General features: G+C 39.5%; 1 protein-coding gene across 5 annotated transcripts in view; it reads left to right on the top strand.

The window, feature by feature from the left end:
- The window catches only part of ARFIP1 (ARF interacting protein 1), a 159,703-nt gene that overhangs the window by 117,321 nt on the left and 20,768 nt on the right, over nt 1-21,614 (top strand). For all 5 annotated transcript variants that reach the window (XM_075543690.1, XM_075543691.1, XM_075543688.1 and 2 more), the window contains one exon: nt 14,211-14,385. In XM_075543690.1, coding sequence (XP_075399805.1) covers nt 14,211-14,385 — 175 coding nt within the window. The remainder of the gene's footprint in view (nt 1-14,210; nt 14,386-21,614) is intronic.

The following is a 21,614-nucleotide window of genomic DNA, read 5'->3' as shown; positions in this document are numbered from 1 at the left end:
CAGATGCCTTTGAAAACTCTAAACGTAGCTATTCTTTTTGTCATTTCGGCCTGTTCTTAAGTGTATGTTTCCTTATGCCGTCAATAAATAAAAGCCCAAATCCCTTGCAAACGTTTCTTTGTGATCTGTTTCCAATAAGAGTTGTTTCTGTCCTGTGCTGTTTGTGATTTTCAGTTTCCCATTAACGTAAAAGATTATAAACTCTTCATCTCTGGAACTGAAGATCAAGACAAACAGATGTAGTCATCTATTAAGGGAAAATGAGGAGGGCAGTATGGTTTATTTGTGTTTTGAAATTGGTTTTACTATAATTATGTACTAATATGCTACTAAAACTCAGGATATGGTAAGGGGAGGGGTGAAATAGAAGGCATGTGTACTGTTGGATAAATCCCCTCAGTAAGCCCACTTCTGGTTTTCTCGTCTCTAAATCCTTTTTTGGGCATTGCCTGTATTATTCAAAGTATTCATTATACATATTTTTCATTTCTACTAGTTCTATTTGAATCTTTTCCAAGTCTGTCTGTTCCTTATCCATTATGTCCAAATTTGTTCATGAGAAACATTTCTTTTTATCTCTCTAATCACTTTCTCTTGGCCTTTCTAATTAATTTAATGCTTTTAAGTCAATAAAGGTGGAAATCATTCGATTCCAAAAGCACCCTTCTCTGCCACTTCCCACTTACAGACTATGTGACTCTAGTTTTTGCCCCTGCTTTAAAATGATTCACCTATGCTAAAATATATTTAAGTCTCTCCACATTTAATAGCCTTCCCTGCAGTCATTACGTCTAACATTTTAAAGAGTGAAATCTATAATGAAGTTAGATTTCTCAGGAAAGTTATTGTTCATAAATAAAACAATATAATTTACCAAAAAGAAAAATGAGAATCTGGAAGTTCAGTAAGTTGCTCACTTCTAACTAGTTTCAAAGCCATGATAATCAGTGGACCTTAAGTCTGAACTTAAAATTTCCACATATAATTATATGAAGTGACTTTCACATCTTATAATGAGAATTCTGCTTTAAAGTAAAAAGGTCTCAATTTTACATAATATTTATGTGTGAAACTCTTAAATCAAGTTACATCTGCTTGAGAGCTAGTTATTTAAAGGAACCCACAGATAGTTGTTAAGTGTACTATGAAAATTAACAAAATTACCCATAATTTTTTATTTTTAATTATTTTATTAATTAAGCTTAGCTGAGTTTTGGCTTTTCTGCCGTTTGTGGACTAGTGATGGAATTGATTGATTCTAACACTATAGCTATTAACTCCAAACCTGAAACACCCACCCATTGAGAGAGAATATTCACAAAGAACCCTAGATTTCTTAGTAGCTGGATTTTCTTCTCGGTGAAAAGTGGAATTTACAGTGTTTCCTTTTATGCATTGTCTGTTATTTCCTAGCCCTCTGGTGCTTCGTGTATAGAAAGTCTTACAAGAGTCCTTTCAGTACTTCTTTGCAGTGACCACCAACAGGGGAGTCAATTGTGGTAACGACTTTTCAGTTGTGGATACCTGCTCTGTATTAGTTTTTCCTAAGCCATAAAGTCACCAACTATCACTAATTTTATTGATATGAAATTAGTTCAGACTAATAATTGAAGTAAGAGTTCCACTTGGGAAACTTAGTGCACTTCTTTTCCTGGTGTGAATCAGGAAAAGTTCTACCATTTGAAAACTCTGAACATAAAAATTAAGGGTGTAAGGTTAGAATTCTAAGTTTTCTTATCTTGATCAGTATCATTTAGATAGGTGTTCAGGGGCTTTTCAAGGATGACATACTATTTTTGTCTTTATAATACACCCCTACATATTACTATTTAATGTAATTTCATGTTTAAGGACTCCGGTGGCACTGTGGGTGAGGCATTGGGCTGTTAATCACAAAGTCCATGATTCAAACCTACTAGCTGCTCTTTGGGAGAAAGATAAGACTCTGCTCCTGTAAAGATTTACAGTATGGGTTAGAAGGGGGTGACAAGATGCCTGCCAGAGAAAACAAACACAGAAAGATCTCCTTGACAACTTCCAGAGAAAGTCCGGTAGAGGGATATCCTGAACTTCCTGACAGCAAGAATCTCAACTTAAAGATAAGTAGACCCAAGTTTCATAAGGTGGGAGAGCAGTAACATTTGGTGACAGACTCCCCCTTTACCAGTGACAAGAACAGCATCTGCGAGCCCCACACCTGGGGTCAACCCATTTTTCCCAGGCCCCGAGGCAATCATTCTACCAAAACTCTTACCTCACTGGCCTCAGGGAGATAGGTCTGCATGGGCAGCTTGGCACCCAAGTTTAACTTTCCACTTGTCTTTCTTTATTTTTTTCCCTTTCCTTCCTCCTCCTTTCCTGCTTTGAGTATTGGTGACCTTCCCTACCACTTGTCCCACCTCACCCATATATTAACAAAATAATATTAACAAAAATAACATTATTAAAGAGCAGGTTTCCTACCCACAAGGTAGTTTTTTTTTTACTGTGTTGTTTTTTGGGTTATTTTTAGTTTCTATACATTTATTCTATATCCATACTCTCATAATTTTGGAGTTTGCCCCACTTCCTCTTCCAATGCCTTCTTCAAGGGGCATCCCCACCCTCCTGAGAATATCTATTACCCCAGGCAAAAAGAGAGCCCTTTAGATTCCAGCCAGCCCACCCAACCAGCTTCTTTTTTGTTTCTCTTCACCTTCTGAGTGCACGGCACACCCACGTTCGTGTGCCATAGCAACACATCTAGACCACCCCTTCCCTTGTGTCTCTTTTGTCCTTCCTTTCCCTTCAGTTCCACCAGCTATCTTTCTGCGCTCTCACTTTTTCTGTGTGCATTATATTTCAATGGAACTTGTTCTGAATACTCCTCTTAAAATACATTTCCCCTTTTTTTTTTTTTACAAATTTGTAAAATTTGTAGGCCTCTCCAGACAGCCGCTTATTCTCCCTTTTTTCGCTCCCACCTTCCCCAATTACCCCTCTCTCTCCCCTTTCTGTAATTCACAGTTATATATTTTACAGCTCCTATTAGACCTTTCCCATGTTTCTAAATAGAGCCCAATGCCTCTCAACACAGCCAAGAGCTCACACACTACTAAGAGCTGTACCACATTGCCGAGGAAACATTCTACCACAGTAAACAAAAAAAGTTAAGAAAAACACAACCAAAGATCATCCAAACCTCATGGAGTACTCTGAAAAATAGGCCATGATACCACCAGATGTAGAATTGAGAACAATGGTGTTCAGATCCCATCAAGAGGTGCAGGGAGCACTCAAAAGAACAATGGAAGAAACTGAAAATGAAAATCCTTACACCAAAAGGAATTCGAGAAGACAGACAATGAGATAATAGATTGAGGCAATGCACGCAGTAAAAGACCCAAGGAAGAGTGGAAGAAGAGGAAAATTGAATCAACTCAAAAGCAACCATGCTGACTGTAATCAATGAGGAAAAAACCCAGAAAGGAATCAGAAGGAAGTGTGAGATGTGGGACTCCAAGAGAAACAATCTACATCACACTGGAATCCTGGAAGAAAAAGAAACAAAAAATCTTCAGAGAAAATAGTACAAGAAATAATAGAAGAGAATTTTCCCAATGTCACAAAGAAGGAGAAAATAGCTATTGAAAGGCCTGAGAGCACACCAAATGGAATAGACTCCAAAAGAAAAATATCATAGCCAATTTAAGGAGAGAATTCTAAGGGCAGCTAGAGAAAAAGAGAATGGTTTTCCTACAAAGGAAAACAGACAAGAAAGGATATGTTCAGCCTTCTCAGCAAAATCTATGAAGACAATGGAATGATGTAAAATTATGAAAGAAAAAAAACCTGCCAACCAAGAATCCTACATCCAACAAAATTATCCTTCAAATATGAAGGAGAAATAATGATATTCCCAGATAAGGAAAAATTAAAAATTGTCAAAACAAGACCAGTCTTAAAAAAATAGTAACCAGATTACTATGGACAAAGAACCAACAAGAACACAAACCTGAGAGCACCAGATAGCACAACACAACCCCAAAACCAATATGATGAAAGCAGCACTTAAAACAACACAGAATAGAGGAGAAACAAGCATATCAATAAAATCACACACACATGCGTGCACACACACAAGAAAAAATAACCCAATCAAAAGAGTAGCAGTGTGGATTAGAAAGTAAGAGAAAACACCTTACATTCAAAGACAAAAGTAGTCTAAAAATCTGCCAAACCAATAGCAACCATAAAAAGATGGGAGTAGCAATATTCTCTGATGAAATAGATTTCAAGTTATGTAACATGACAGATAAGACTGGACACTACAGAATGATTAAAGGAACAATACAAGAACATATAACCTTAGTAAACATATATGCATCCAATGAAAGATTCTCAAAATACATCAATCAAATGAACACAGAATAATAAACAGCTCAACAATAATTGTGGGAGACTTCAACACACTACTCTCAAGCTGTGGTAGTGGTATAATCTGTTGTCAATTTGTGAGGATTATGAGTGAAGGGGTGGAGTCTAGCCTGTCAATCATTGTATAGCCAATGAGGCCTCTATGTGGGCATGGCCTTCCCCTGAGGATTCTGGGAATTCCTATATTTCTTCCTTGGAGGCGTGAAACACTCACTCTATCTGCCTCTTGTTCTGCTTATTCCCCGAGAGATGCTCTGCTGACAAAACACATGGCACTACACTGATAGACCCCATGCCCTGGGAACTGGAGGAGCCACGTGGAGACCCTGCCAGCACTGAGATGCTTCCACCGGCACTGAATCCACAAGGCTTTGCACCCACTAGTGATCTTCCTGCATCTGATGTCATTGCATGTGTTTTGTGAGTCTGAAGAGGACTTTATAGATTGGTATTGGACAAATGGGCTAATACTGGACTTAAAGAGTTGACCTGGACTGGACTGGGAGGTTTTCTCAATATTCAATTGCTCTTGTATAGAAAGCTCTCTGTTATACACATCTGAGTGTCTATGGATCTGTTTCTCTAGTCCGCCCGGACTACCACAGGGAAAGACAGATAATCAGGAAATAAACTCAAAGAACCAGTAGCTGAACCTAATCCAAAGCTTAGCCTTAGACATACAGAGCAAACTGCCCAACGACACAATATGCACTCTTTTCCCGTCCACACTGTACATATTCTAGAATAGATCGTATGCTTGGTCAAAAAGCAAGGCACAACAAATTTAAAACCATTGAGAGCCTACAGCCCCCTATTCCTCACATCACAAAAATAGAACAGGAACATAAGGACAAACACATGGAGACTGAACAACATATTACTTTAAAACAACTGGGTAATAGACCAAATAAGGGATGACATTTTTAAATTCCTTGAAACAGATTATAAGAATAGCACATCATACCAGAACCTTTGGGACACAACAAAAGCAGTTATTAGAGGGCAATTTATAACAAGGCACACTTGTAAAAAGGAGAGATCCCAAATCAACACCCTAACACCTCCAACAACTAGAGCCAAGGCAACAACATAAACCCTCTTAACAGAAGAAAAAATCATAAATATCAGAGCAGAAATAAACACACTGGAAAAGGGAAAAACAACTGAAAAATAAGACAAGAACTTGGTTCTTTGCAAGGATTAACAAAATTGGCAAAACTAGTGGCCAATTTAACAAAAGAAAAGGAGAATGTAAAACTCTAGAATTAGAGATGAATGAGTGACATCACAACAGATTCAAATGAAATAAAAGCAATAGCATTGCTGTAAAAGACAGTACTCCAACAAGTTTGTTAAGCGAGAAAGAAAAAAGCACAAATACCTAGAAATACATCATCTACTCACCAACTGAGACAGATGTAGAAAACCTGATAACAAAAAAGGAAATAGAGAAGGTCATCAAGAAACTTCTAACCAAGAAATCCCAGGCTTCACAAGGGAATTCTACCCAATATTTCAGGGAAGAGATGTCATCAATTCTATACAGACTATTCCAAAACATAGAAAAGGGACAGCAAACTGCCAAAATAATTATTTGAAACTAGTATAACCCTGATAGCAAAACCAGATTATGATCCATAAAGACAGAAAACTACAGACCAGCACCCCTAATGAACATTGATGCAAAAATTCTCAACAAAATTCTAGCCAATACAATCCAACAACATGAAAAAAAAAAAATTCATCACAGCCAAGAAGGATTCATTCCAGGGATGTCAGGATGAGTCAGCATTTGAAAAACAGTCTATGTAATCTAACAAATAAACAAGGCAAAGAAGTAGAAGAACCATATGACCATATCAGTAGATGCAGAAAAGCATTCGACGATGCCCAACACCCATTTCTAGTAAAAGCCCTCAATGAGATAGGAATAGAAGGGGAACTCCTCAACATCGTAAAGGCCGTATACAAAAAAAGAACCAAAACACTGCCACTTTGACACGCAGTGGGGGGAAATGGCAAGCATCGCCCCTGAAAGCAGGAACTAGACCTTGTCCCCATGCTTACTCAACATTGACGCTGGAAGCCCTCCCCAGGAACATTAGAAAACAAAAAGAAGTCACGAGATTGGAATAGGACAAAGCAGTGAAGCTCTCACTATTTGCAGATGATATTTGTATATAAAGAAAACCCCAAGGGCTCCACAGAAAGACCCCTGGAAACAACTGCCGTGTTTGGTAAAGTAGCAGCATTCAAAATCAACAGTCAGATTCCTATGAACCAGCCATGAGAGCTTTGAAAAAGACATCGAGTAAACAATACTGTTTGCAAAAGCCACACAAAAGATGAAATGCCTAGGAATAAACCTAACAAAAAGAAATGAGACTTGTACAAAGAAAACTACAGAACATTATTACAAGAAACCAAAAAAGACCTACACAAATGGAAGAACATTCAATGGTTATACATAGGAAGACGTAATATTATGAAAATGTCAGTACAGCCTAATTGTACTAAATAGATTGTAGATCTAAAGCAATCCACAATTGCAATACAATTTTGATCCATATCCCAACTTCATCCTTTAAAGAGATGAATTCCCAACTTCATATGGAGAGGAAAGAGACCAAGGATAAACAAAGAACTTGTCACAAAGTAGGAGGTCTTACACTACCTGACTTCAAAACTTATTATGCAACCACAGTAGTCAAAACATCCTGGTATAGGACAGAAAGCCCAGAAATAAACGTGCCCAGCTACCAGACAACAGGTTTGCAACAAATGACCAGAAACCATTAATTGGGGAAAGGACACCTTGTTCAACAAATGGCGCTGGAAAAATTGGATATCCATCTGCAGAAGGATGAAACAGGACCCATACCTTACCCCATACACAAAATGTACTCAAGATGGATTAGAGACCTAAATGTAAATGCCAGAGCTATCAAGATCACCAATTAGAAAATGGGGTCAAATCAAAGGATCCTATTGCAGGGTGTACATGGACTACCAAATTCATTGAAGGAAGCATACACAGTAGAAGACAAAATAGATGACTCAGACCTATTAAGGTGCCCTAGTGGTGTAGTGTTTATGTGTTGGGCTGCAATCTGCAGCAGTTCAAAAACCACAAGCAGCTGTGAAGAAGAAAGACTAAGCTTTCTACTCCCATGAATAGTTAACAGTCTCAGAAACCCACAAGAGGCTCACTGTGAGTCAGCGTTGACTCGAGGGCAGTGAGTTGGGTTTTGTAGTTGGAGACCTATTAAAAATAATACACTTATGCTCATCAAATGACTGAAATGAGAGCCTACTGGTTGGGAAAGAATCTTAAGCAAGGACATAGACTAGGGACTAATCACTAAAATCTATAGACTCTGGCAACACCTCAATAAGAATAAAGTGATTCCAATTAAAAGGTGGTCAAAGGACATAAATAGACAATTCACTAAGGACAACACTCAAATGACTAACAAATGCATAAGGAAATGCTCACTATCACTAGCCATCGGAGGAAATGGAAATCAAAACAATGAGATATCTTACACCCACAATGATAGCCCAATTTAATATAGTAACCCGAGAACACCAAATACTGAAGAGGGTGTGGAGAGATTGGGACTCTTCTACATTGCTGGTGGGCTTGTAAAAATGTACAACCGTTGTGTAAAAATGTACAACCGTTGAGGAAAGCGATCTGGTAATGCCTAAAACAACTGGGAATAGAAATAGATCATTTGACCCAGCAATACCTCTGCTGGGCATATACCCTAAAGAAATGAGACAGAACACAAGACACATGCTCTCCCATGTTCATTGCAGCACAGTTCACAACAGCAAGAAGCTGAAAACAGCTCAAATGCCTATCAGTAGAAGAATGGATAAAGACACTCTGCTCCATACACACAATGGAATACTATGCTTCCCTGAAAAAGCAATGGCACGAGGGACCTGGAAACCATTATGCTGAGTGAAGTTAGACAATCAGAAAAGGATAAACAAATATTGTATGAGCCTACTATTATAAGATGGCTAGACCAGAGGATGTACACTGGTACAGGTAGGAAATGGAAACACAGGGAATCCTGGGCAGATGATCCCTTCAGGACCAGTGCTGAGAGTGGCAATACCGGGAGGGTGGTGGAAGGGTGGGGTAGAAAGGGGGAACCGACTACAAGGATCTACATGTGACCTCTCATCCCTGGCGGGACGGACAACAGAAAAGTGGATGATGGGAGATGTCAGACAGTGTAAGATATGACAAAATAATAATTTGTAAATTATCAAGGGTTCATGAGGGGGGAGGAGGAGGCGGGAGGGGGGAATGAATAGCTGCTGCCAGGGGCTTCAGTGGAGAGCAAATGTTTTGAGGATGATGAGGGCAATGAATGTACAAATGTGCTTTACACAATTGATGTATGTGTGGATTGTGATAAGAGTTGTATGAGCCCCTAATAAAATGATTTTTTAAAAGGTTAAGACTGTTACCAGCATTGTAAAATAACTTAATGTACATTCTAATTAAATGATTTAGAAAAAATAAAAATACATTTAACAGGGAAAAAAAAGATAAACACCAAGAGGAAGGCAGACCAGTGCTCCTAGGGCATCATCTTCTAATCCTGTCCCTAAACAATGAGGTTGAGAGCCAGCCTGGCATTCAGGACACAGGTGACGGGCCTATGAAGGAGCCCTGGTGGTACAGTCTTCTTCATAATTTGTTAAGATCCACATAGTCGATGAAACACAGGTAAACATCTTTCTGGTATTCTTTGTTTTCAGCCAGAATCCAGCTGATGTCAGCACTGGCATTGCATGTTCCACGTCCCCTTCTGAATCCTCCTTCAATTTCTGGGAACTCCATCAGTGTATTACTAAAGCCATTTTAAAATTACCTACAGCAGAATCTTACTTGTACATGATATTAGTGACAGTGCTCCATTATTGGGTTACCTGTCTTTGGAATGGGCACAGATGCGACGATCTCTTCTAGTCAGTTGGCCAAGTGCCGTATTCCAAATTTCTTGGCGTAGATGAAATGATTGTCAAGTGCTTTTGGTTTCTCAGATTGTTGAAACATTTCACCTGCTATTCTGTTAGTTCCGGAAGCTTTGTTTTTTGCTTCATGTTTAGCTTGGGCATCTTCCTTCAATACCACTACTTCAGAATCATATGGTTCCTCCTAAAATGTTGAACATCAGCTAATTATTTTTGATACAGTGATTCTGCATATTCCACATCTTTTTTGAAATTTTTCTTACAGTTTGAGACATGCTGAGCATGTCTTTCTAAATCCAGGTCTTTGCATATTTCATTATAATACTTTGTCTTCTCAAGCTGCCCATTGAAATACTCCATTTACCTCTTTGACTTTTATAATTTCTCACATTTGCTTTAATTACTCTATAAATTCTAGAACAAGTTCCAGGGTCTCTTCAGACATCTACTTCAGTCTTCTCTTTTCCTGTCTTGTTTTTTTGTTGTTTTTTTCTTAAACAGCTTGATTGACATACAAACCACGTATCATGCAATTCAGTAGTTCAGTCATAGCAAGAAGACTTGTACAATCTAATTGGAACATTTTCTTCTTTCTTGTACCCATGTTATTAGTTTTTCCTTTCCCCCTACCTTACCTGCAAGAAACCATTCATTCCATTATTTTCTCTGTAGATTTACCTATCTTGGATTTCATATGCAGAAAATATACAACAGGAAACCCATAAGTAACAAGGTAAAACAGAAAAACCTTAGTCAGAAAGTATAAAATGTTAAAGTCTAGAACCACTTTAAAATAGGTTAAGGGGGGAGAGATCAATAATCCTCTTTCCAGTACACTCTACATGACAACAAGACTGTTTACATCCCTGGCATGTTATCAACAGGGATTCACCAGAGGGTGAATCCACGTGTATTTCCCCTGCACTCTTTTTTTTAACTGGAATGGTATTAGATTTTAAATTGTGAACACCTGGTTTTCAGAAAGTTGTGGAGGACAGTAGAGGTTCAAACTCTATTTGCAGGCTCCACACACACAGAAAGCCTGAGGTACATCCCCTCAGATCGTATGTGCATAGCCTTGTCAAAGAGAAAGCATTGCAAAGTCAATTTTGGTAGATATTGTTAGGTTAAAACGTAACATCTTTCTTGTCTTTTTTAATTTTTTAAACATTTTATTAGGGGCTCATACAACTCTAAACACAATCCATACATATACATACATCAATTGTGTAAAGCACATCTGTACATTCTTTGCCCTAATCATTTTCAAAGCATTTGCTCTCCACTTAAGCCCTTTGCATCAGGTCCTCTTTTTTTCCCCCTCCCTCCCCGCTCCCCCCTCCCTCATGACCCCTTGATAATTTATAGATTATTATTTTGTCATATCTTGCCCTATCCGGCGTCTCCCTTCACCCCCTTCTCTGTTGTCTGTCTCCCAGGGAGGAGGTCACATGTAGATCCTTGTAATCAGTTCCCCCCTTTCCAGCCCACTCACCCTCTACTCTCCCAGTATCGCCCCTCACACCTTTGTTCCTGAAGGTATCATCCAACCTGTATTCAGCGTGCCTCCAGCCCCCATATGCATCAGTGTACAACTTCTGCTCCATCCAGACTTGCAAGGTAGAATTCCATCATGATAGTTGGGGGGGAGGAAGCATCCAGGATCTGGGGGAAAGCTGTATTCTTCATCAGTGCTACATCGTACCCTGACTGACTCATCTCCTCCCCTAGACCCCTCTGTGAGGGGGTCTCCAGTGGCCGACAAACGGGCTTTGGGTCTCCACTCTGCACTTCCCCCTTCATTCACTATGGTAAGATTTTTTTTTTATGCTGATGCCTTATAACTGATCCCTTTGGCACCTCGTGATCGCACAGGCTGGTGTGCTTCTTCCATGTGGACTTTGTTGCTTCTGAGCTAGATGGCCGCTTGTTCACCTTCAAGCCTTTAAGACCCCAGACACTATCTCTTTTGATAGCTGGGCACCATCAGCTTTCTTCACCACATTTACTTGTTCACCCGTTTGGGCTTCAGCAGTTGTATCAGGAGGGTGAGCGTCATAGAATGCCAATTTAATACAAGAAAGTATTCATGCGTTGAGGGAGTGCTTGAGTAGAGGCCCAAGGTCCTTCCACCACCTTAATACTAAATCTATAAATATAGACACATAGATCTATTTCCCCATCCTCATATATATATTTGCATGTGCATGTCTTTGTCTAGACCTCTATAAATGCCCCTTAACTCCCAGCTCCTTCCTCCATCTCACTTGACTTTCCTCCTGCCCCACTATCATGCTCTGTCCCCACCTGGGTTACAGCTATACCTCTTCTTTATGTAACCTTACCCTTGATCATTCCCTACCAGGCCTGCCACTACCCCTCACCACCAATTTGGATCCCATGTTGTTCCCTTATCCCTGGGTTTGTTAACACCACTTCCTTACACCCCCCCCCCACCTCCTCCTATCCCAAGTCCCCCCGGAACTGTCGGTTCCGTTGTTTTTCCTCTAGATAGTTCATCCAGCCTGTCTTATTTAGACAGACCTGTGGAGACAACAACATGCACGAAAACAAGACAGAGGAAAACAAAGCATCAGTATACAACCAGACAACAAAACAGCAACAACAAACCACTGACAAAGAACGAAACACATCAAGAAAGAAAAGCTTGTAGTTAGTTCAGGGATCGTTTGTTGGCCTTTAGGAGTGTTTTCCAGTCCAGTCTGTTGGGGCATCACGCCCTGGCCCTAAAGTCCACTTTCAGCATTCCCTGGGGACCTTGCTGCTCCATTCCCTTGCTGTTCCGCTGCACTCCCCCAGTGTTTTGCCTCGGTGTGGTGGGATCAGGTCAGGTGCAATTCCCACACTGTCTCCGGTGCTGTCCCCTGTAGCGACATTGGTCATTGGGGGGCATTATGTCTCGTAGTGGGGTCCTTTCCTGTCTTTTTAATAATCTTTTGCTTTCGTCATATATGAAGTTGTTGATGTTATCCCAATAGCACATCAGGTCTTTGGTACATTAGTGCATCAAGTCTACCCATGAGCTCTTCTCTGAAGTCAGGTGAGATATATTTGAGGTTGTATTTGGCTCTTGTGGACTTGTTTTAATTTTTTCAGCTTCAGCTCTAGCCTGTAAATGAATAGTTGATGGCCTGCTCCAGTCTCTGCTTCTCTTTAACTAAATGCAGAGTAGTTGAGGCTGCTGGTTAAGTCACATTGTAATAAAGTGAAGTACTCTACTTCCATGGGTGCAGTGATAGAGCTATGTCTGAAGAGTTATGGGAGCATGGGGTAGTGATGGGACACGGACTACTTCAATAATTGATGTGAGACTAATGAAGAGCTGTCTCAAAGAGCTGCTCTGTACAACATGCTTTATAACCATGAAGGGATGGTACCGAAATCCACTTTTAGCAGTGCTGCTACCCAGTAAGGTAGCCACGAGCAACATGATCTGCTGAGCTCCTGAAATGTAACTCGTCTGAACTGATGAGTAAATACCCACTTTGAAAACTTGGTATGAATGAAAGAATAAAAAATAACTCATTAACAATTTTCATATCGATTACATGTTATAATGATAATGTTTTACATAAAATGAAATATTAAAAGAAACAGATGTACTTATTTTTTACTGTTTTAATGATGCTAGTGGAAATTTTTTTCACAAAAAGTATTTTATTATTCTTAACAGTATTTACTTTGAAGGAATAGGGGGATAGCATATTTTTTTACAGACAACATATAAATGTTGTACATAATGAACAATAACTAGCTCACTAATCCAAAATAACACAAGCCAAAGAAAACAGAAAATACTGCTGATTACTTTTTCATATGTGGATACAAGTACAAAATAAGATACTTCTTGTCATTGTGCACCTGTGGGGATCACCTGCCCATATTGTACGTGGTTCATTACATGAACACAACTCTCTTCCTGGGCCGCCGCCACCACTGCATTTAGAATGTAAGCTCTGTCCACATTTATGCACAGCTGTACCTTGCTAAGGATGCAGACAGCCACATCATCTCCTGTGCCCCCAGCAGGGCCATGTCGCCGCTAGTGGAAACTTTAAAGCATATTTCTATTGTACAGTGCTGATCTGAACCACACATGGAAGGTCACAGATCCTTAGTGTAACTTCTTTTTAACAATTATTTAAGTCTGCCATTCTAGAGTGTACTTTATACACTTGACTTTAGACCACCAAATTAACCAATCTACATGGAGAATTGATATCAACTCTTGGTCTTGTTAATGCTTCTCTTGAGATAACTTTTATCAAATTTGGAATTTTCACTTGTTAATACTTTTTTTGAATAAGAGATTAAGAATAAGTCTTTCCATGTTGCTTATATTAATAACTCTTTGCATTTGAAAATATATTATTTCTAAAGCTTAACAGTATATGAGGTACTTCTGGTAGTTCCAGAGATAATAGAATTGAAAGATAATGGAATTTTTCCATGAACTTTTTGAAGCCCTCCTCACAATGGAGAATTATTATGTTATATGGTGGCTCTGTCGGATAAGTGTTTGGACTGCTAATTGCAAGGTCTTTGGTTCAAACCCACCAGCCTATCCAAGGGAAAAAGATGAGGCTGTCTTCTCCTATAAAGATTTACAGCCTCAGAACCCCTATATTGGATCACAAAGTGTCAAAATCGACTTGATGGCAGTGGGTTTACATCTTGGGGGGGTGTTATTAAAGACTAATGCATGTTTATAGCCATCTCCTAAACATAATTCACCATGTTTTAATAGTATGCCTTACTTATTCTTTTCTTTCCAGGATTGAATACGATGCGTATCGTACTGATTTAGAGGAACTGAATCTTGGACCACGGGATGCAAATACTCTGCCAAAGATTGAGCAGTCACAGCACCTGTTCCAAGCACATAAGGAAAAATATGATAAAATGCGCAGTGACGTTTCTATCAAGTTGAAATTTCTAGAAGAAAATAAGGTAAATTTATTCTTATCATCAAATCTTTGTGTGGACTCTAAAATTACCTTGACAAAAGAGGGATAAGCAGGGTAAGTTATTTTGAAAGACTCATTACCTCTAAACAAGCTATATATATAGTTCTTCCCAGAGTAAGAATAAATTTTCCAAGAATAAACCACATTTCCAAATGACCAAATTTTCACAAGAATAAGCTATGCTGTGTGGCTGTTTTTTAAACTCAGCAATGGATCTCTAGATTTAGACATAGATCAAGACGGCGGTGGTGGTTGTCAGCTGCCCTCCAATCAGCGAGTCCTCGTGGCGACCCTGTGTTCAGCAGGACAGAATATGCCCGTGCAGCCTTGGCATCTTTTCCTTTACTCTCTCATTGACAGGCTTCCTCTCCTTCATTGACCCCTTACTTTACCAAATGCTGTCATTCTCCAGGATCTGGGCCCTCCTCCCTTCCAAGCAGCATTCTAGCTGTACTTCTTCCAGAACAGATTTGTTTATGCTTGAACTATTATGGTGTAGCTGGGGAAAAACCGTGATGCTGAGGCAGAGGCATAAAGTGGAAGACGGGAGCTGGCAGGTGGAAGAGAACTTGTGTCTGTTTTCTTCTGCCCTTTCTTTACTTCACTTATTCTATTGTGTCCTGCTCTGCTCTGGAATTGAGAAGTTTAGTCCAATGCTTGATTCCAGGGCAAAAAAAAAGGGATTAAAAATGCTCACCACCTGGAGGGGGTGGTGAGGTCGATGAGCGTGGAGTGGAGACCCAGAGCCCATCCGTAAGCAATTGGACATCCCCTCGGGTCACAGGGAAGAGATGCCAGTAAGGAGGCAGTGTAGCACCGATGAAACACAACTTTTCTCTAGTTCTTTAATGCTCCCCACCCCCATTACCATGATCTCAATTCTACCTTACCAATCAGACTAGACCAGATCAGGTGCACTGCAACAGATCAGAGCCCACAACAAGGGGAATCCAGGATAGATAAACCCCTCAGGACCAACAATGTGAATTGAGATACCAGGAGGATAAGGGGGAGGTGGGGGGAGAAAGGGGGAATCGATCACAAGGATCAACATGTAACCCCCTCCCAGGGGGACGAACAACAGAAAAGTGGATGAAGGGTGAACAGAAGACAATGTGAGAATAATGATCTATAACTTAAGGATTCGTGAGGAAGGAGGGGCGGGGAATGAGCTGATATCAAGGGCTCAAGTAGAAAGAACATGCTTTGAAAATGATGAAACCTCATTTGTATTCATCGTGTTTCAAACAAGACCTTAGACTCTTCTGAGAACATGGTCCTTGATAATATGATAGGCTTTTTTGTAGGGGCTGGGGAGGGCAGTCTTTCTACACCGCAGTGAAAATGACCCTGAGCTGTTTGGGGTAGAGCGGCTGATGTGCATCGTGTACTACTAGTGGGGCATTAGCCTATTGATCTTTTGTAGTTGTATTAAACTTGAACTCAGGAAAAAGAAGATGATGGCGGCACTATATGTACAAAGGTGCTTGACACAATGGGTGATTGTATGGATTGTGATACACGATGTAAGAGCCCCAGCCTGTCACTGTGTGGTTTATGGTTGGCTGTGATGCTGGAAGCTGTGCCACCAGGATTTCAAATAACCAGCAGGCTCACCCCTGGTGTGCTGTCTGCAGCAAAACTTCCCCACTAGGAGAAACTAAGGGGAAAGCCCTAGCAGCGTCCTTCCAGCATTGTGCAGAAAGATGGGCACCCGAGGTTGGAAGGCAACCATGGGTTCTAGCATGCCAGTGATCATGAGGATGGCACAGACTGGACAGCGTTTTTTATTTTGTGCATGGGGTCATCATGAGTCGTAGAAAGAGGGAGGCAACAAACAGCAAAGAACAACCAACCTCTACCACTTTATGACATAAGGCATCATCTTTCCAGGCTTTTGAGTCTTGAGGCAGGGGGTGGGGGGTGACAACAAGTAAATCATAAACTTTGTGGTGCGACGGTTAATGAAAATGAATGATCTCTGAAGCCTGAGATACTCTATACAGGTACTATGAGACATCTACTGTATGCCTTTCAAAGTATTTAAAAGCAGAGGTGCCATTTTGAGCACTAAGGTGCTCTTACCTACGCCATGGAATTTTAATCACTCCATGTGCATATAAAACTGAACGATAAATACAGAAGACCACAGTGGACTTCATGCATTTGAATTATGATGTGCCAAAGAATATGGGAAGTACTGTGGACTGCCAGAAGAACACACAAGTCTGTCTGGGAAGAAGTACAGGTAGAACACTCCTTAGAAGCAAGGATGACAAGACTTTGTCTCACATACTTTGGCCATATTATCAGGAGGGGCCTGTCACTGGAAAAGGGACTTTATGGCCAGCAGATCATCTCTGTAAATTATATGTCAGTTACATGGCTCCCACACCAACTTAATCTTGGAGGCAATGAGGAAAAACAGTTGTGTTTTTTAAAGATTCTTCTGCAACATAATTAAAAGAAAGTAGGCACACACAAACCAGTGAGAACTCTTGTACAGCCAAATGAGACACTTAAGACCTCAGCAGAAAGAAAAGAATTCAGTGATTCCAAGACTGTGTGACTGGGAGTGGGAAAATCAAAATAGGAAGCTGATATTTGGCTTAAAGGGATCTGAGTTGGGAATTTGTTCTGTTTGACCAACTATTCAGTTTGAGATGATGACAAGGCATTCAGATAGAAATGAATGTGGTAGGCAGCTGATGGTGTGGGTTTGGAGTTTGAATGAGAATGAGCAAAGTGTCTGAGATAAAGAATTGGAGGTCATTGCATTGAAAATACCTGTCATCTTCATATCTGTTCATTTCATCTCTTATTTTTTACTAAAATTAGAAAATTGTCCTTTTTCTCAAGGATTTTATGTTCTTAATAACATAGAGATTGTGTTAGTCTGGGTACTTTAGAGAAACAAATTCACAGAAACTCATGTATAAGAGAGAGTTTTATATAAAGGTTAAGTGCACAGCAAGAAAACCCAGCACTGCCCAAGCCCACAAGTCCAACATTAACCCATATGTCCAACACCAATCCACAAAGTCCTCCTCCATCTCACAAAACACACATTATGATGCCGAGTGCAGGAGGAAAGCCGAGTCAGTGAATGTGTAAGCATCTGAGTGCTGGCAGGGGTCTCCACACGGCTGCTCCAGCACCCAGGGCTGCATCGGGGTAGCTCCATGTGGTTTCTTCACCTCAGGGATGTCTTGCAGGAAGTGAGCCTTGTCAGCTAAAGCAGGTAACTGCTAAGACAGGTGCACCCTGGTCCAACCATCTGAAAGCAAGAGACCCGAGAACTAGAAAGGCGAGTCTCACCGAGCCATTTATCTCCCTGCCCTTCAGTTAACCCCACATGTGTTTGTCGGCCAGGTTGGCACAATACACTGACTGACTACCTCAGAGATAACCTTTGTTTTTCCTTTTCCACAGTTGTTGTCAACCCAGGTTTCAAAAGGAGAAACTTTGGTGGTGTTTGTTTGTTTTTCCCCATAAACTCTTCAAAACTGTTAAGAAGTTTTGGTTTCTGTTACATTAAGCAGTCACTATAATTCGGATGAACACAGCGCGGCTACAGAACTTCTCTTTGTGTAGGTTGGTGTGGTGATGGACGGTGGTGGATTTTTGTTTTGGGGGGATTGTTGCTGAGTAACTTTTGCCCGTGCCTGTGTATTAACTGCTTTGAAAAGGTAAAAAGGAAGCCTGTAGGCTTAGAAGCTGTCTGGCATCCTTGTTTGGTGTTTTGGCATTTTGAGATGTCTCAAATCTGGAAGATTTTTGTTTTGTTTTTTCTTAAACTACATCTGAATTTATACCATAACATCTTTTTTACACAGTTGTTTAAATAATCTACTTAGTACTTGAATTTTAACAAAATATTCTCTTCTGAATGTGTAAAACACATAAATCATCTGAAGCATCAGTTAATGTACTGTTTTAAAATACGGTGATGGTCTGGGGGCTATTGCTGTATAAAGAACTTCTGTAATTTTTTTAAATGTTTAGTAGCACCCAGTTTGAAGAATACCCTCCTTAAAAAAAAACAAAACCAAACTCCTCCTTGCCATTAATGTGTTTCCTTCTTAGAACCTCCCACCCCCCTCCTTTTTTTTTAACTTGTAGGGGATAGACAGTAGGTTCTTAGCTAACTTTAGAAATACTTGAGGTCTTGAAATATACTTAGTCCAGCTCCCTTCCCTCTGGCAAAGCACACAGAGTAGGTGTGGAAAATAGTAGTGTATCCATGAAAGTATTTTCACTAATGATGAGAAATGGAAATAGATTTTTCACTTACTCTTAAAGGAAAAACTTGAGTTCGCCCACTATTTACAATATATCTTCCCATATCTCATTTCTGTAATAGTTGTTTATCTCTAACCTTCACTCAAAAAAAAAGGAAGCAAGAAAGAATCATGCCATCGAGTCAGTTCCAACTCATAGCAACTCTATAGGAGTTGCCAAGACTGTAACTTTACAGAAGTAGATAGTCTTGTCTTTCTCCCTTCCCAGTTCGTGGTAGTTTTGAATCTGCTACCTCTAACCTTAGCAACCTGTTGACTAAACAACATTGAATTACACACCAGTGTTTAAAAAAAAAAAAAGCAAGGCTCTTCTAGTACATCTCCTTATATCGGTGTTCCTCCTTTAAATAATTCAATGTGTGGTTTAAATCAGTTTACTGACTTTTTATTGTACAGAAAGTTGTCTGTTGTCCCTAGTGCTTACAGTTTGTGGTGAAAGAAGAAGAAGAAAAAGAAAATATGCATGTCAATATAAGCAACTCGTGTTAATTTTTTAAATAACTTTTTATGTGCCTTATAACTACATAGAACAATGAAAAGCATTAATATTTTCCATAAATTACTATAATTGGCCTTTGGAGTGGTAAATAAATCTTATTCTGGGCTATTAATGTATTAAAAGCCATCTAGCTGATTCCAATAGGATTAAAGAGCCTCATCTTTCTCCTTTGGAATGTCTAGTGAATTCAAACTGCTGTCCTTGTTGTTAGCAGTCCAACTTGTATGTAGCCCACTATTCCTCTGGGAGTCCTACATTAATATATTAGGAAGGAAAACAACATACTGTATATACTTGAGTATAAGCCGAGTTTTTCAGCATAAGTTTTATATAGTTTTGTGGTAAAATTAGGTGCTTTGGGGGATATTCGGGTCAGCTTATTCTCAAGTATATACAGTAAGGGTATAAAAAGATCCATGAAAGCAATTTAGGGTACAAATTTAAAATTATTGATTTTATTATCATTGTATTGATTTTATTGGGAGAAAGATGAGGCTTTCTACTGCCATAAAGAGTTATGGTCTCAGAAATCCACAGGGGCAGTTCAGCCCTGCCCTGTAGGGTGCTTGAGTCAGAATTGACTTTGATGACAGTGAGTTTGGTTGGGGTATTTATTTTATTATGTTATTATTTTAAGAAGGATTTGCTCTTTAAGGTTAACCACCTATAACCATTAAATGTATCTTTTTTCATTTTATGATTTTGTTAAAGAATGAGCAAAGAGAAAAATATCAAATCAAGTAGGCTTAAGATCTATGTTGGCTACATATTTGATTAATGTAAGGACTTAATTTTTAAAAATTATTCCTCTTAGTTTGCATATATAGTAATAATAGTAAACATTTGTGAATGTTAGAATTCTTCTGGTGCATTATCTTTCTAATGCATTTCAGTACTTTAATGCATTATTCTTTTCTAATACATTGCCAACTTAATGTGTATTTGATTTGTATAAACTAAAGTGATGGGGTAGAGATTACAGGGAGAAGAATATATAGAATTTTTAAAACCTACAATGAGATACACATCACATATATTAGTAGACAGCTGCACATGCGAAAGGGCTGGACTTCAAAAAGTTTGTGGGGAAATGCCATTATTTTTCAATTCCATTTTTCCAAACAAACTTTTTGAAGCCCCCTCATACACACTTGTGATGTTGTACATACAGTTGAGGTGACACGGTAGCTTTATGCCAATATATACTATATTAAGAATACTCAAAGCCTGCCTTCTTAAAAAATAGACTTTCAAAGTATGGAAAATTCTTGAAAGGCTAAAGTGTTATTTGCGTTGTAAAACTTGGTTTTTAAGAAAGGAAGGTATAAACTGAAATGAAAAGTTGCAAAAGTTTAAAGGACTTATTACCTAATATTTATAAGCAGATATCTTCCTAAATCTCCTTTTCCCACTGGGAAAAGAAAAATACCCCAACATCTTGTTTTTTGAGCTCTTTTTAAATATTCATACCAATAACTTAATGTCCTCTTTATTTCTGTACCTGGAGACAAAGCCAGTTTACTTCTTGGTATTACTTATCAGTCTAGTGAGATTAAGTTACATAGGTAAAAGACTCGAATCATCCCAGCTGTTGTGAAGGGGATTTGGCCCAGGACAGCTCCATGTGTGTCAGAGTAGAACTGTGCTCCATAGAGGTTTTTGTGGCTGAATTTTCAGAACTAGGTCTCCAGGCCTTTCTTCTGTGATGCCTCTGCATGCACTTGAACCACCAATCTCTTGGTCAGTAGCAAAGTACATAAATAACCTTGTAGACCACCCAGAGGTTTTTACATAATTGCAAGAAATGGTAAACGGTGTCAAGGGAAAATAGAGGGTACCATGCTCTTATATAAGAAGACCTAGCTTGGTGTGTGCGTGTGTGGTGGGGGGTGGAAAGCTTCCACTTGTGAGGAAATGACAGATGGAGGAAGAGGCTGTTAATAAATAAATATAGTGTGTTAGTCTGGGTTGACTAGAGAAACATTCATAGACACTAATAAGAAAGAGTTTTTTATCAAAGAGTAATTGTACATTAAGAAAACATCCCAGCCCAGTCCAGACCAAGTCCATAAGTCCAATATTACCCCATATGTCAGTACTACTGCATAAATTCCTCTTTAGATTCACACAGCCATACAATGACGATGAATGCAGGAAGATCACAGGCATGTGGGTGAAAACCTTGTGGATCCAGTGGTGTTGTGGGCATCTCAGCACTGGCGTGGGTCTCCACGTGACTCCTCCAGCTCCAGGACTCTGGCTCTATCAGCATATAGCTTCATGTGGCTTGTCAATAGAAATGTCTCGCAGGGAGTGTGTGTATACTGCCTCCGGTGAGCTATTTATCTCCATAGCACCTCCAAATGAGGTCATCAAGCTACGACCTGCTTGACAGGCTAGACTCCACCCTTT

Source organism: Tenrec ecaudatus, chromosome 3, assembly GCF_050624435.1.
Source record: "Tenrec ecaudatus isolate mTenEca1 chromosome 3, mTenEca1.hap1, whole genome shotgun sequence".
NCBI lineage: Eukaryota > Metazoa > Chordata > Mammalia > Afrosoricida > Tenrecidae > Tenrec > Tenrec ecaudatus.
Note: the sequence above shows the minus strand (reverse complement) of the source record. Positions and strands in the feature narration are given on the sequence as shown.